The following is a 17561-nucleotide window of genomic DNA, read 5'->3' as shown; positions in this document are numbered from 1 at the left end:
AAGGAATGTGTTTGTGAAGCCAGTACTACTATTTTGGATTTAGTGTGATTTAAGGGTTTTGTTTAAAGTCTGCTGGTCTGTAAGTTATGCAGAAAAATAGATTTGCTGGATAGATTTCCCCATTGTGGTTATGGTAATGTGAAAGAAGGCTTCATACTAAAATCAGATAAAGGCTTTGTGCTGTGTAAGCTGATGTACCTCCTGTATGAGGTTTCTGAGAAAGATGGTCTTTTGCCGCAGGGGGTCGTGAACGAGGCCTTCAGAAAAGAAGATCATCCCATGAGGAAAATTGTGCTGCGAGAGCCACGATACCACACGCTGCTTCTGCATATCAGGGCGGCCTGTGATGTAGATGATCAGATAACCCAGATCCTGCCAATGCCTGAATGCAAATGGAAGTATTTAACAGCTTAGCCTGGCTATAAGGAAGCATATGACAACTCACACATAAACCAGTCCCACATTATGACCAGCAGCAACTAATATAAATGACATTATCTCTATATTAATGTGCTTGTTAGAAGGATCGCAGCAAATGTCAAAGCAGGAGACAAAAGTCATCCTTGCTGATCCAACAGATGGGGTGCTGTGCCTCAAATAGCTTTTAAATTACGCTACATTAAGATAAAAGGTTTTCTAATGCACATTGCACAACAATTTATTCTTTTTCTTTTTGCACTGCATATTAGGCAGGTGGTTATATCAGATGAAAATTATCAATATAAGGCAAGTGGTCATTATGCAGCCTGACTGGTATATTCACCACTTTTACAAACAGGATACAGCAGTCACTATGTTTAACTATTACCTGACAACATCCACAGCTCCGGGGCGGACCTTAGGGTCACTGCCCATGATTGACACACTGGCAGCAAATGAGCCATCAATACTGAAGACAACACATTCCATACCCCTTGGCAACACAGTGAGGTAGGCCTCTGCACTCGTCTGATCGCCCCTAGGGGAATGAGGAGAAAAGATATGGTGTTATGAACCTGGAACTCAATGTGCTCCAGGTCTGCAGCTCGTAGCTATGGCCATTATTATTAAGGCACACACACTAATACAGACCGCACACAAACACACATTTTATGAAAACAATATCTCATGTTAGTAATCCTCTTGATTGTAGCCCCTGATTTAATAATTCATAACATTGCAACAGTATAAGCCATATAGCCACTTACTTGACCACCATTTTAATTGGATAGACTCCTAGACTCAGCATTTTGCTCTTGGGGATGGTGTATGTGATTCTGCCACTGCTATTAGTCACCTCTGTGTCAAAGTGCACCCAGCGGCCGGACTGTGGCTGTGTCATGAGGAAGATGTCCACCTGGAAGAGGCAGCAACAAGTCATTATTGTTGACCTTTCGCAACATGTTAGGGTCCTGCTGAGCGATATAATGGTTGTCACCTTTTCCCCTGTTAGAGTGACCATGTCCAATGGGCCGTACATGAAGCGGCCCACCAGCGTCTGGGGCCCATCCTCAGTGGCAATTACATCATTCACCCTGTGGTTGGCAGTGACGTTCTGTAGAAACATACAACACACTTCATGATACCCGGCCCTGGTCACCTAAGAGCAACTACAAATACATCATCTTTTAAAACAGTTTAGAGAAAAAATGTAATTCTGCAAATATGACTGAAAATTATCTTGAGTAAAAAAATTGATGTTTCTAATATTTATGGAACTGAAATACAACTGCGTATTGCTTTCATTAGAAAAGCTCTCTATATGCTAATGTGGCTAAACGCATCCTGAATGTGGCCGACATCCTGGTTATAAGACTAGCCCAGAATATAGTATATTCACAGTTAATGGTATGTTATTTATATCCGAAAAGATTAAAACAAGTGTAAATATCACATCTAGTGACTGACAAGTGTGGATAAGTTCCCGAGCCTTGTTGAACAGTATCACTCAAATAGATAAGCTGTGTCCATAGATGCAATACCAAGACCTTAGCTTACGGCCATTTATGGTATGTATCAGAAACACTTGTCTTTATAAGGAATGAGACAGACCTCAAATAGAACTAGGCTTCCATGGTGCTCTAGTAACACAGTTCTATTTATAACTGCATTGAAAGCAAGCAGTTGCTAATGCACTCAAAAACACAAAAGGAGAATTGGCACTGTAGATAGAAATGTAGCCTTGATTCGGTTTAGCTCAGAAGAGTCAAGTAATTGTTGTGTGTTTGTTTATGCTGCAAGAGAAAGCGTGGGAGTACTCAGCATCCACTGCATATACACTGTCGATGAAACGGCAAAAATAGCAATACGCTTATGACATATAGGCATGGAAAAGCATGTTGGAAAAACGTGTCACTGTTGTTGAAAAAAAATGTAAAAATACCCTCAATTTAACAGGTGTCCTCCTTCTGAGCCACTTTTCCCGTGGACTGGAGGGTGAGAAAGGAGCGGAGTCTAAATGGTCTGCTTCCTGGGCCTTCACACAGTCACAACGCATGAGCTGCAAAAACAAATACACAGATCACCACCTTGGTCTTTTCAAAACTGTGAGCAGTGAGCACATCAGGGCAGTACAGAGCAGTAGACATTGTAAGGTTCGCAGTAGCTTTTAAATTGAATCCATGATAAAGTTCATAAACCACAAGTGGAATGAAGAGCTTTTGTGACAAGAGCCGGCATAAATGAAAATCTGAATGAGCGCTGATTTGAAAGTATTGCAAGAAATGACTCACTACCCAAAGATATGCATCCAATTACAGCGTGAAAATACATCATACACAACATTTGGCATAATTCTGAGTCATTTTACTTTGTTTTCAATAAAAGACTAAACATACTGCAACAGGAAATTGAATGTGGATGCTTCACCTGGTTGAATGTTATGTCTCCTGAATATTTACACTTGGCAAACATTGTGGCTATATTAACCTTTCTTTTGTTTAACATATAGCGCCACCTGCTCACCCTTTATCTTCTATAAAGCAGTAATCTGGTTTACTTTGTGACATTTTTTGTGTAAGCAGTGCACAGCAGATAGGTGTTACCCACAATATGAAAAAGGTGAGAACATGCCTTTGATTGATTTATATTGTACTCTTGGAATTTGCATTATAATTTGAAATCGCACTGCAAGAAATAAATATTGTACAGCTAGTTAGGCACAACAATGCTGATTTTAGCTTTTTACCCAATACCCAAAACTGTAGACCTTTTTGCCTTCCAGTTCATATTTAAGTTGAGTAGGTTTAGCCTAAGTGTTTCATAACTGTTTATAGTTAACAGTGAGTCCCTGAGTCCCACCCAGGGAAATTCAAAACACCCCCAGTCTTCCTCTTTGAGCTGCTTACCTGCCGGAGAACAAACGCTGCTACATCAGTGGATTCCCAATAGGAGGCATGGAAAAGATGAGGCAGAGCCACTGTGGGGAAGGAAGTGAGCACATCAGGGCAGTACAGAGCAAAGTCGAGCCGCTTGGAGCCCCACCATGTACTAGAAACTGCACACAGAGAATTGTGAGTTGTAATTATTAGTTACAGTTAAATTTAGTAAAGTAAGATCATGAATATAAAACTGTTCCTTTTCTTTCCCAACTGAGATTTAGGGTCTTAAAGTGGCTGTGACGAATTTAATGTGTGTAATGTGTAATTTAATGAAATTTGGTTTACTCCAGTACAGATGTATTGTAGCATGGCTGTACGCTGTCTGCATCTAATTATATAAAGCATTTTTATCACCTATGAACTAGGAAGTGAGTGTGGTTAGCATTCTTGCTGTTGTTAGCAGTGGCATCACAGCAACAGTCTGTGCAGTCCTCCGAGAAGTTATGTAAAGTGTGCATAAACTCATTGCTGTAAAAACTTAAGATGCTCAAATGATGTTAAGAGAGTGAGGACTGCTGCAAACAATGACAAAATAACTGACTGTTACACCTCACTCAGACTGTACCCAGTGTCAGATTTCTTTAGTTGTGTGTGACACTCACACAAAAGCCAGAGGCTCTGCTGTGGTCACCACCTTTGAAGCTGCTCGCGCAACACCCCATGTTCATGAAATACCGATTTATTTATTAAGGGAAAAGGCTTGTGGTCAGCTTAATCCGGAGTGCCGCAACACTTAGGAAGTAGGAATACCTTTTTTTTTAAACATATGTTACTGTTTTTTGTTGGTTTACATGTTTTGTCTATCCAACCAGTTCAATACTAAAACATAAATCAAATATTACTCCCAAACGTGTGTACTTTTTTTCCCCCAAGAATATGATTTTTATTTCATTGCATTATAATATTTAATAACTAAACTCTCATTTAAGTGCAAAGTTTGCCTACTCTTCCACCTGAGCAGTTGTGTATTGCCTATGTTCACTCACTGTTTGAAATTAGGTTTCCGAGTTGGCTCATAGAACAGACAGAGGTTTCACTTCCCACACTGGTCACACTCTCTCTGCGTCCTCCTCCCTCGTCTTTTTCAGTCGTACCCTCTGACAACGGCGTGGACAAGCTTTGTTCACTTTTTAAGAACACATTTGAATGGCCTTGGATGCTTTCATCTGTGAACAAGAGAGGAACAGAAAAAATGAAGGACAGAGACATGAGAAAAGAAGCTTTGAGCAGACAACAACTGGCCCAGCATAGTCTTTAAATCAATAGTGCTGTTTTGGCTAATAAGATCACTTCTCGCTGTGTATTGACTTGCTTTGGGCAATATCAATGGAACCAAAGGGAGCAGAGGCAGCTGAAGGCTAGTGAGTGACTACCACTTTTACATGATAAGAGTCCACTTGTATTGGTTTTGGCAAGTCTCCTCTGAGCGAAACATATACAGACAGACACCAGACAGCAAATACAATGATTGACCACAGACTATTACATAAATGCTGATATAAACTAAACCTTTGCATTATAATATGGTTGTAATAATAACCTTTGAAATTTGCACATCAAGCAGTGGCTCAGAAATGATTGAACTTTATAAATATCATCAATCTGAGCTCAATTACTAAAAATGTCTATACTAGGACTGGACGAAACTACAGTAAAATATAACCAGATCAATACTAATACTAACTACACTGAAGCACTAATAGTACATGGAACTTTCCCGTGGAGTGAATCTACTTATTATTCTTTAAGACAGACAACCTTGAGGAGACATTTTCCATCAATAATTCAACCATATGAAAGACAAGTGTGCACCAGCTCAGTTTAATATAACACATTTCAGACAGAGGACACATGGGAGCTTCTACCAAGAGAAAAGAGGGTGAGGAAGGTAAAGATAATCTTAAATTCATGACAGTGTATTTCCTCTTCAAGTTCAGTTATGTAATTGTGAGTTATCCCAGGGCTTTGTCAGATACATTTTATAACAATACCTCCAGATTGACTCAGGGCTAAAGGAGTCTTCACTAAAGCACAGCGCTGCACAGAGGACATTTCAATCACGTTGGACTGAGAGGCAAATACACCCTTGTCTCCCTCGACAACAAAAGGAGCATTTGTGTGCAGTACACGGTGTGCATGTGTATGTACTCTATGGATACACTGCTCGAGAGTTCTCCTTCATTTGAGACATAATAGTCGTGGTATCTGTGTAATCTCCCAGTTTTCCAGCTAAGTTTCATTGCAAAAAAGGTTGAATTCCATCAGGTGACCCAAAGTTGATAGATGGAAGTTGATTTCAAGAGTTTAAAAGTGGTACAGGTCAAATAATAAATATATCAAGAAGATGTTCCAGTGATAAGGGTCTGGAAAGAGAAAAATAAAGTGTAAAACCTACCTAAATACTCAAAATCAACCAAGTTATTATCATCACCCTTTATAATTACTCTCTTTTGAGGTTTGTAGACTGTGGAGACAAATATTTGCTGTTTGTTAATATTTATAAGGAGCAATAATAAGCATCAGCAGGTTATTGCCTAAACTAAATTAGTAAATCTACTGAGGAAATTGGTCCATGATCTAACCTCTAACCACTATTAGTCTTTAGAGATGCAGAAGTGATGAGGTGGCAAACTTAATGAACCACTTCTTAAGGAATTATAAAGTCAATAAATGGACAGAGAGATATTTTTCATTATTTTTTTGCAGTACGACTCATTATTTACTCATGTTTTTAAAAAAAAAATTATATTGTATACATAGAATTGTGGCAGGCCTAAGCACAGCTCCAATAGCCCCTTAAGAGTAGTTGCACTGTCTGTAATGTATATAGGGAATTTAACCTTACATCTTACTTAACATATTCCTGAGCTGCACATTGAGTATGAATTTCAATCCAGACAGTGATCAGAATTTTAACACACCTCACAGTATGGCTACAGCAAGTAAAATATCATCTAAAATGTGACTGCAATGAATAATGTGTAACCTTGTGGTGTCAAAGTGGATTTACAAAACTAGCTTCTCAATATTCAGGCCAATGCGCATCAATTGAACTGCACAATCTACCACAGCGGCAATATAATGGTAAAATAACATCTCACTCAGAGTCCTGATATCGGTGCAGATTCCTGGAAGACAATCTTTCACAATTACAAGGATGGATCATGTTAATACCACATCCACCGGCAGTGTATGCACAAACCTGATATACACACAGTATCAATTTGTTATCATTAATGAGCTTCTGAGCTATAAGACATTCACCGCACAGTCAACACAAAGAAAGAAAGATACAATGAGGAGGATTCAGTTCAATGGAAAGGACAAATAAACAAAAAAAGATTACAGTAGGCTGATCATTGTGTGAATTTAAACATTTTAGTGTAAAGAGCAGTTTTACTGTGACAGTAGAAAGACTGCATTATGGCATTCAAAGCTCAATTTAGAAAAGCTCAAAATTTCAGTGGCAGCAAATTTCCCATTCATAATACACTGTTATGACCCGTGTGATGGGGAAAATAAGGCTACAGTTCTCCACTGTACCGTGTACTCATATTTCCCAATGGGTCATAACTGGAAATCAATAGGAAGTGGCTTCCTCCTTTCTAAATTGGCAACATTCTTTATAATAAGCTCGGCTGTTGACAGCTGCTGATGACAAAGTTTTAGCCACACGAGTCCCATTTGGTTGGTCCTCCTCTGGCTTAGAGTAACTAATGATCATTATTCAGGGCGGCAAATGGATGACAGTGTTTCTTCGTCATGTGGGACTCTGAATCTCAGCACCTGCCAATGGTTTTAATTTAGCAAATGACTACATCAAATATATATTTAACCACAATTAAACACAAGAATGGCTCTTTAAGTCTGTCTGTGTAATTATTTCCATTAGCTTTATCGGCTTTTTTCATTTTACTGAGCATTGGGGTTACTAAATGAAAACTAAAGGCTTAGAACTGGACTGGAATAGGTGAATTGCATAAGAATTATAATTATAATAAGGGCGTATATATGGCTCCATTGCATTGCATCTTAACAAATTTAATCTTTTCTATTATTCACTTACTTGGGTACACAACACTGACAGAAAAACAAACGGTCGGTGTCTAGACATATACCTACAGTGTTTCTAAATGTATAGTTAGCATTGACATTAGAGGTTGTGTGGTCATTAAGGCTCCATTTATTTACTTGAAGCAATTAACTGAACTGATTAAAGTTCATTCACAAGAGAAGAGTAGGGCATAGTTTAAATAAGGCCGTTTAATGTACAAAACAATGGGAAGATGAAAGAATCAATGCTATGTGCTATGTCACTTTCTACCTAATACAAATAATAAATCTGTTGTTTTATTTCTAAGTGATAACAAATACTGCATCCGAAACCCAAATATCAGTATTAGAAAACATATATCACTGAGTTTAGAGCATTTATAAACACTTTTGATAGACAGATGTTTTTGGTTTGTTCATCTATCCTATTCCTGAGGCTGTAAAAACAAGTGTAGAGTCCTCACCCAACTAATAATGAGGCAGGAGTAGAGAAAAGGCAGAGGAACCAGTAGATGCGTCATAACTACTGTTTAGAGTGTGCCTCCGTGTCCCAAAAGTGGGCTAACACATGCTTCAAATAAATCATGGGCTCATTAAAGAACACTCCTCTGTACAGCCAGCCCTCCTGAGGGATTACAACATCTTATCTGGCAATGACTATCTCACATCCTGTGCATGAGGAGCAGACAGATGGAGAGCGAAAGGTGGGGCATGGACGCTGGAGGAACCACAAATGAGTTTAAACTTTGGGCGCTTGGGGAAAGGTAGTGCATTCCATCTCTCCTTCTGTGAAAAAGTACACTGATAAATCTCTGTTATCTTCATAGTAAAAATAAAAGCTTAAGGGCTTAGTTCACTGCGCCTAGGCAGGGTAATAAGTCTGCCGAATGTCTCCTCCCGCTCATCAGCCCATCTCAAATAGTACTGTCCTGTCTAATAAAGTCTAAAGCCTACAAACGTGAGAGTGGCAAATGATCTGAAGAGACTGCTTACTCTTACCTAGGAGCATTGTGCGACCGTCTCCGAGAGGGTAGCGTTGGTAGCGGGACACAGCAAATGGGGGTAACCTGTGAAAGACGGGCTGCAGCAGGGGCTCCAGTCTGGAGGCAGAGGGGTCCGAAGGATAAAACAGGTTGAAGATCTGAGAACAGGCAGGGCGAAGTTGGCTCACTGTCAAGAAAAACAAATGCTCATGTAACAAGTGAATCAGTTTTATTTTTTTGTTGTTACAATATTTAATTATTCACTACATTTTGTGCTGGTTGAACACCAACAACTAGTTACAAAACAGTCAGTTCATTTTAGATAATCTCGCTCTATCCGTCTACATTCTGTTGCTATGGAAGAGAAAAAATAACATCTCATCCTTCAAAGAGTGCCGCTGGTGTAACCTCGCAAGAGAAGTGGGTTATCCTAGTACAGTGTGCTGGGAGTGGGGACCCTCTTTCAAATTTACTGGAAAACTTGTGAGAAGAACCTAGTTGCAGAATTGGCCTCGTTTTGTCACTTATGGTAGCACATGTTTTACCTTGAACATTGGGCAGCACAGTCCTCCTCATGGCCAGCACCAGACCCAATGGACAGCCCAACAGGAAACAGTCGGACACCTCGAAGTCAAAATATCCTGGATTCAACACCAGACTAGTGCTACTGCCACCACGCACCTCTACTCCCTCCTTCATCAAACTGCAAAAGACATTTGGAGAAAAATCTATTACAGTGAAGGTATACTCATTTTATGGTGATTTAGAAAAACATCCCATCTAAAGTACGAGATCGTTGACATGCTTCGCTTTCAAATCCACTCAAGACCTTTTCTAAATACTAGGGAAATGAAGGAGCGAGATGGGACTCAAAATAATCCCAAAGTAAATTGATGAAACCAATATAAATGTTTTACTCTGGTGCGTAATGTTTGTAGATTCTATCCTCTACAGTGATTACTTGGTGAGATACACAACAAAATTCCCCACAGTGAAACCATTAAAGCGCACACTGGGAGAGGGATTATCCGCCCCTCTCTGGTCTCCTTTAAAAGCCAAGATCAATACTGCTTTTGTTTTCTCATGCGGCTGCTCTCTCTCAAGTTCACCCCTTTATTCTGAGCTCATTCTGTGGTTGTGTAATCATCGGCCTGTTGTTTACCCTCATGTCTACTACTGTAAATGTCTTGTGTTACCTAACCCACATGCAGCGAGAAAAGGTTAGCGTTTAATATTTAAGAGGGTTGCAAGTATGCTTGGTAGCTCAATCTGAAACAAGATTTTTAACACATTCTAACTGTTAGATATAGCAGTTTATCTATATATATATATATATATATATATATATATATATATATATATATATATATATATATATATATATATCACATGACAAAATGACAGTACATTCAAATACAGGATGCTATCTTTAAAAATCACAAAAAGCAGTACATCATTCACCCCTAAATAAAAATGTAAATGGGCTAAAAGACAAAAGGTAGGTGGATTTGACATAAGAGTTATCAAAAAAAAACAAAAAAAATCAACATCTATGTACAAATCCATACTGAAACTATCAAAACGTAATTTTAATTGGAAAAAATGGGACCTTTCCTGAATAGTTTTAGAATCCTCTTTATCTATATGAGAACTAGTACTAGATCACATAGTAATTTAATTTAAGCAACTAGTATTTCGTGATTTTGTACCGGTAATAAGATTCTATTTGGTAAACAACAACAACAACAACAACAACAACAGGTGTTTATTATGATTGTAGTATCAGAATTAGTACTGATGCTAAGGCTAACGCTGTGAAACTCAGCGTCAGTGCAAGGTGTGTGTGGAAGAATTTGCACTACACACAATGTACGCTAATACGAGCAGCGGCTGGTGTGAAATGAGGGATAATGTCTTGGAAAGCAGATTTAATAAGGCCTCTTGGTGACGGAATTTTCCACCAGGGCTAATAAAGGCGGAGAGCTATAAGGAGCAGAGGTTACCCACAGCAGAGCCACACTAAGGCTTAATCAGGCTGGATCCATTGGAAAATACACTGCTCCCTCACGAACAGTAAGTGTCACCAGTGAAGACATTTGCTTCTATTCTGGCCTCAATTGCGATGTTGTAAACCCCATCCAGAATAGTCGTATCCATTAAACCTAACCTGAGCCAGCTAATTCACCTGCACACAGTTTAACAGCCTGGCACAGGTACACAGAGGCTATTTATAGAGCAGACAGGAAAGGGAGGAACAGACAAGCTGCAAATATTGATAAAGAAGCAGAGCCAAGCAGAATGACATATTGTGAAATGAGGGGTGCAGCGAAGCATCTGGCTCTGGATGAACCCGAAACACACATCAGTTCCTGTCACAGAGAGAGAGACAGGGAGATGGATGGCAGAAAAAACACACCAATTTTGTTATTGTGGTTGGGTGCTTGTTCGTCATTTATTATAACTTTATGCTGTAAGCCAAATGTTTACTTTGACAAGAAGGTGATCTACATAATGTCAATGCGCAACAAAAAAAACTACTGATTTGACAGCAGCCTAATTTACTAGCCTAATATTACTGTATACTTATAATAGCTTGGATTTCAAAGGGGACATATTATTAGTGTATTATCAACTAAAGGACCGTACTCAAAGTGGTATTTTGATTGATATTTCAGTAACTCTGTGTCCCTATCCCTACCCATAGCTTATTTGTGAATAACAGACTCTGGGTCATATAGGATGCAATTCATGATCATTTTTCAAAGATGTAAAATGTGAAATGTCACTATGATGAGCAGCACAGAATCAGTTTTGCAGTTCTGAACAGGGAGTCAGTGGATCCGTATCAATTATTAATTTGTTTTAAATCAGTATCAGTATTGTGGTTTACTATGAACAAAATGTGAAATAATGTGAACCCAGAAAAATGTCTTCTTTAAGCATAGGTAATATAATTTAAGTTACTGAAATTGTATATCGCAATACCAATACACTAGAGCACACTTCTGTATGTTTGGCCTTACCTGGAGAAGAAGCCCCGCTGTCCTGCAGAGGATGAGTCTCCATCATAGGAGTCGCTCTGTTTGCGGCTCAGAGAGGGTCCTCCTTGGCCGTTGTTTGGAACCGAAATGTCAATATTACTTTTACTCAATCTCTTACTGGAACTCAACCCAAGACTCGACTCTCTCTGGAGCCCTGATGAACTGTCCTGTGTGGAGAACAAGTAAAAAATAAGTTATTGTAAGATCATTTTGACCAATATCACATAAATACACAGACCTAATATGACAACTAAGTGAATAACATTGGTTATCTCAACATTATGGCACCTGTAAGAGGGTGTTATACTGTATAAGCTTTGCCATGAACATAAATTCTAGAGGAAGGACAATTTGTAAGAATTTGAACAAGTTTAATTCACTTTTAACCTTATATTTCTTCTCCAAGTGTCTCACTTCGCTTTATAATACCACCACCCAATTCATATTCTATGTTTAAATGGATATGTAAATCAGTGCACAGGTAGAAATGTGGTGGTACGACCCCAAAAGATAAAAGCCCAAGGGAATGAGGAGGAAGTTCACATTCAGTTTAATATTTAGATTTTTCAGGCTGTGGAGTTCAATGGCGAGAGTATAGTGGATAGAAAGAGAAAAATTAAAAAATATAACTTCATTGCCATCAGTTTGTTGTACGAGCCCAAATCACATTTCATATAACAGTCAAAAACTCATAAAATCTCACAATCCTGAAGTTTCTGGGAGAGGTGCCAAGGTTGTGTTTTCACTATGTTTGTGGACTTTAATTAACTTGAAAGGACAAGGTATGACAGGCATGTAATCATAATCATAATTGTACAGAGATGTCTTCATAAACCTCTCTCACATCCCATTACCAGAGCTGAGCCGTACCTTCAGGCTTTCGGTGCTGTTATTTCTACTGCTGTTGTTGGGGCTGCCAGTCCTGTGATTGTTACTGAAGCACAGGGCGTCAAAGCACAGCACGCCACCCACACAGTCTCCCATAAGGCAGACCTGCGCAAAACACACACGCAATTCAACACAATGCATCAGAATAGAATCAGAACGGTCAGAAATCCACATACGCACAGATGAATGAATGTGATTACAAGTGAAAACATATCATTTCAAAATGTCAGGGAGCCTGGCTCAGACAACAGAGGCATAACAATAATAAATACAGTGTTTTATGTTTACAATGAGCTTTCATATCTGTGTGTGGCATTTACACAGTGCAGTCATAATAAAAACACGACAGATGAGTCAGGGTGTGATTATGAGTAGTTGTAGAAGTATAAATAATGTAATACAATAGTGAAAGTCATACCCACAAAGGAGATAAGACATTTTTACGTTGACACTGTTTTAAAATCATTTGTGGCTTGTAATGAAATTGTGTAAGTTAATTCAATAAATGTCATGATGCCTGTTTTTCCTGTCCTTCTGTGCTATCTCTCCCTCCCCTACCTGTCTGCCTGGAGCTGGGCGGAGTTCCTGACTTCTCCTGCACGCACCTGGAGCGCATCAGCGCAATCACCGACACCTGCTGCTGAGTATATAAGGGCTCGGCAGACCACACTTGGAGCCAGACCGTCCGCGTGTAAACGTGAATGCTCCAGCTCAGTTTTGCATCTTTTTGCCCGTCTGCATGCTCTTACTGGATTTTTGTCACCTTCCAGATTCCTGTCCCTGCTCGTTCCCGCTCCTGCCTCTGCGCTCCGGCTTCGGTACAGTCATCCCTCCGTCTTGCTACCTGTCCTGTCTTGGTCTCTGGTCAGCTGCTTGCCTCCTGCCTTGGGTCCTGCTCCCTGGACTACGCCGGCCCTGCCTGTCCCGGTCTCGTCTCGCTCCTGTCTTCACTCCGGTCCTGGCTTTCCCGTCCCCGACCTGCACTCCGCCCGCCTGGTCTGCCTCCCGCTCCCTGGTTCCTGTGTGTGTTTGAATGAACTGCTAAAGACTTATATTCACTATTCTGTACAATAAACACTGTCAACTTGCCCTGAGTCTGCACTTTTGGTCCTACCCACACCGTTACGGCAATAAAGCAATGAATGCCTGTGAGATAATAACTTAAAAGCCTTGACTACTCTGCAAAACAAAATGTAAAATAGAATAATGGACTCGTGTGGGCCTTGACCCTATGTTCTGTATGTATAGAAAGGGTCAGGTTTTCTCACAGTAGAGCCAACAGCACACTAAATCCAAAGAATGGCCTTTTTCTAGCTTGACACAGGGTAGATTTGAACAAAAAAAAACAACTCATTGCATAAAATATTTAGAAAAAACTATTATACATTTACTCACTACACCACTGTCTAATGAAAACACAAATACAATTAAAATTCATTAAATATTACATTCAAAAAATAATTTTGAAGAACCTTATATCTCAAATTGAGTTAAATATACTCAGTGCAAATTTACTGAAATAATGAACTCTTTCCAAATATACTGAAGGACTACTGCCAGTAAAATGCCTTATACCAGTTTTGAGCCAGGGCCTGTTTTAGATTCTAAGCCAAAACCTGAATAGTCAAATTATCATATGAAATTCTTGAGTTCAAATAGATGAGCTTGTGCTTTCAGATGCCAAAACGATTAATGTTTTCACCGACATGGCCTTGTCTTCGAGTTTAGACTGACGCACTCACACACCTGACCAGTGAAGCCCTGCCCGTCCTCAGATTGGAGGAAGCTGCGGTACACCTGATTGGCCCTGGCGATCACGGTTGCCACAGCGTCCTGATACCGAGGTGAAACGATGGCGAGAAGAGGGAGGGCTGCCAGAGGGAGGTGGTCCACACTGCTGGACACACAGCTTTCGTCGTAACTGTACGGGTTTAGACTGAGAAGAGAACAGACAAGAGAGAAATGTTATTTAGGCACAATATCCATGATGAATGAAAGACTAAAGCACTACGGAACCTGTGAGTATTAAACTTGTAAATCAGGTCTCTGATTAAATGAGTTTCAGTTGGAAAAAAAATAAAATACGACTGGCAGCAAGGTAACATTTTGAGAGCTTTTTTACATACAGAAGTGGGCAACTAATCAAATTATCAAAAATAATTTGAACATCAACTAACACCAGTAACCCCATAACTCTCAAAATGCTGCAAAAAACATGATTTAAAAAGATAGTATTTCTGTATCTTATAATTACAGACATTGGGGTACAAATTATTATTATTATTTTAAAAAGAGACATTCATTTATTCAATATCGCTAACCCTTATTTTTATATAAGAAGAATGTGACTCTTGGTTACTGACATGTACAAATAAATAAAAAATGTGCATGGTACTATACTAAAATTAACATTACAGTTTGTTGAATCTGGGACTGGAAAACACTGAACTTACGCTAATACAATTTAAGCAAACCTGTCTGTGAAATGACTCGACTGCCTTGACAACTTGAGACGTTCAGACTTCAGACTGACGCTGCCCTGAACTCTCCTTGAGCTGTCCTGTCTCTCCCCGTCCATCATCCGTCTGATTACAGAATATAGCAACAATTTAGACCCAAGGTTGAAAAGTGTCAGCACAAGCATCGCCTGGTGACACAGAAGGGCTCAGTTTGGTCCTAACATTAAGGAAGTCTGCAGAAATCAAGATCCACAGTACTGGAAGATTACTACATTATCCTGTAATTTATATTTTTGCCCTTTCCATAGCTGCAGGCAACCATTTCATCGTAGCCAGCCAGTTGATGGGAGCATTATATACACTGACTGCTAGGAGGGATACAATGATACCATTGCTATTTCTACTACTATCTCAAGTACAAAGAAATTGCAGTCACAAGACACAAATAACGAAACAGGTAATTTTCTCACTCCTTCACATCTGTGCTAGCGTAACGTGTTCAGAGAATAGGTTCTAGTTGTAACACCAAAGAAATCTAGCAAGAAAAATGGTGTAAAAGGTGACATGTTGGGGCCAAACCTGGAGGTGTGTGCGGATTTCAAGATGCTAGAAGAGATATGGAACTGATATTTCTGTATTGCTTTGTGCTTCTATGTGATTTTACCTGATATTGTTGCATGTGAGTTTACATGACACATGGTCTATGCAACGATATTTGTCTAGCAGGGATTGGACATAGATATTTTGTTACTTTATTTGCATCAATATATTGATACGAATGTTGTTGTTTTGTTTTTTTCTCTTATGTTTTTTTTTTTTTTTTGCAATACACAATTTTAGCAGCGCAAACATTTGGATAAAGGAAACTTGTTAATAACACTTAAATTAGTAATTATTTATAGTGGCAATTATTACAGTAACAGTATTTTAGTACTATGAAGTAATATGTATGTATTAGTTTCTTTAAAAAGTACTATTGTCCGTATTATCTGTATTATCTGTTCAACATATTGATACATGGTGTATGAACATATCATAATCCTGTGATTCCCAGCTCTCTTGACTCTAGTAGAGCCATTTGTGTAAAACCTTTAAATATTTATTTTAGCACTTCAAGCTCATCAAAGAATACATATTGCAATTGCTTTAATTATTCTGCATGTGTCAAAGCTTTGTAAGAACTGTCATAACAAATGACACTGAATTGAGCAGAAGAAAAGTCACATTAATATTTAAACCCCACATCTAAGCCAGGTTCACGAGCCACAGGACAAGAGCAGAAGTCAAACACCTGGCACAGTGCTCCACAAATACCAGGTGAGGCACACTCTATTACGGAGCATAATTAGCTGATCATGCAAACACTTGTTAGCTTTATTAACATAATTCACATCCTGTTTTACAACCCACTGAGTTTAGTTAAAAGATTATCGTCATTGTATTTGTGATGTTATGTTTAGGGTAAAAGGATTATAATTTCACTTTGTGAGTTTAATAAGCCATCACATCCCCATCTGCTTTTATGGCTGTAATTACTCCTAATTATCTTAAACATCATTTCCGTACATTATACTAGTAGGGTAAGAAAGATTTATGTCGTAAAACTATTCCATCAGCTGTAGTGCTGTGAGCACTTAGGCACAAAAACAATTTGTAAGTATTACTGGATGCAGCCATTGACTTCAGAAAACAATTATCTGTTGCAAGGATAAAAGCACCTCCATTTTGGATATGTGTGAGAAACAGAGCTCAAGGAAAATTAAAATCACTGTTTGGACTTTTTTTTTTTTTTTTTTTTTTTTTTTGCATATTTCACTAAAGTCACAGTTGTAGTAATTCTTCGTATTTTTATGAAAAAAATCAAAACAAAAATACAATACATAATTTTTTTTTTTATTATTATAGCTAAAATAAATTCTTAGTATCTTATTTACACTATACACATTTGTTTAAGACTTTTGTATGTAGGATGCAACAGAATAAATGAACACTACTGCATTAAACCAGATGCCACTTTACAAGCTACAGGTTTTTGCAAAAATTCCTAAGCACTACAGTCTCCGAGGAGCACATGAATGCAGCATTAGACCATGATGTAATAATCTTTTAACAAAAATGGTGAGGGAGGCCAAGAGAGAAGATTAAAAATCAAATGAGTTTCATCTCATCTAACCTTGAGGTGGGCTCTGATATTGTGTCTCTTACTTACATAATCTAAGGTCTGACAGATTAGAAGTGAACTGCACACCCCCTCTGTTTAATGGATGGCTTTGCACTGCATTTGTGCAATTAGTGAGTAACACACCAATCCTTTGTATTGTCCTCTTAATGAGGAAGAGGGCCCAGGAATAAGAGCAGAGCCTCAATAATGAAAGTCTCCTCAGTAGAGGACAGAGCCAACTTAACATCGTCAGCAGTCTCTCTGCAATGAGAAAATGCCAAAGCTAATTCATTGTACCCTTTTAGTCCCCAAGTCCCCAAAGCAAAACAGTTTCACAAACTTGTTTTAAAGTTGAACATTCTTGTTAGTGTTGTATTTGTTCTGAAAGGTCTTTCCTGTTGCCGTTAATTGGGCACAAGATGTTATTGTTGGTGTGAAAGTAACATCATGAATATCATTGTCCTGTAAAAATAGGTTGTATCAAAACTACAGAAAGATACAAATGAATGCATTGCACACCTATAATTCTGAAATATTAATTTAGTTTAACAATAAAAATTGTTAAGTATGGTAATGTTTATAATTGATATTTCTATAACCTCAGGGGATGGAAAAAA

General features: G+C 38.7%; 1 protein-coding gene across 1 annotated transcript in view; it reads right to left on the bottom strand.

The window, feature by feature from the left end:
* pitpnm3 (PITPNM family member 3) overlaps window positions 1-17561 on the bottom strand; it is a 61894-nt gene that overhangs the window by 597 nt on the left and 43736 nt on the right. Inside the window, exons 6-17 of the mRNA XM_055226124.1 lie at window positions 14071-14260; window positions 12307-12429; window positions 11419-11603; window positions 8941-9098; window positions 8412-8582; window positions 4346-4525; window positions 3327-3475; window positions 2363-2479; window positions 1418-1534; window positions 1188-1336; window positions 809-958; window positions 199-382 (exon numbers count right to left, since the gene is read on the bottom strand). Of these exons, the coding sequence (XP_055082099.1) occupies window positions 199-382; window positions 809-958; window positions 1188-1336; window positions 1418-1534; window positions 2363-2479; window positions 3327-3475; window positions 4346-4525; window positions 8412-8582; window positions 8941-9098; window positions 11419-11603; window positions 12307-12429; window positions 14071-14260 (1873 nt within the window). The remainder of the gene's footprint in view (window positions 1-198; window positions 383-808; window positions 959-1187; window positions 1337-1417; window positions 1535-2362; window positions 2480-3326; window positions 3476-4345; window positions 4526-8411; window positions 8583-8940; window positions 9099-11418; window positions 11604-12306; window positions 12430-14070; window positions 14261-17561) is intronic.

This window comes from Periophthalmus magnuspinnatus, chromosome 13 (genome assembly GCF_009829125.3).
Source record: "Periophthalmus magnuspinnatus isolate fPerMag1 chromosome 13, fPerMag1.2.pri, whole genome shotgun sequence".
In the NCBI taxonomy this organism is placed as follows: Eukaryota; Metazoa; Chordata; class Actinopteri; order Gobiiformes; family Gobiidae; genus Periophthalmus; species Periophthalmus magnuspinnatus.
The sequence above is the reverse complement of the archived record's forward strand: the minus strand, read 5'-3'. Positions and strand labels throughout refer to the sequence as shown.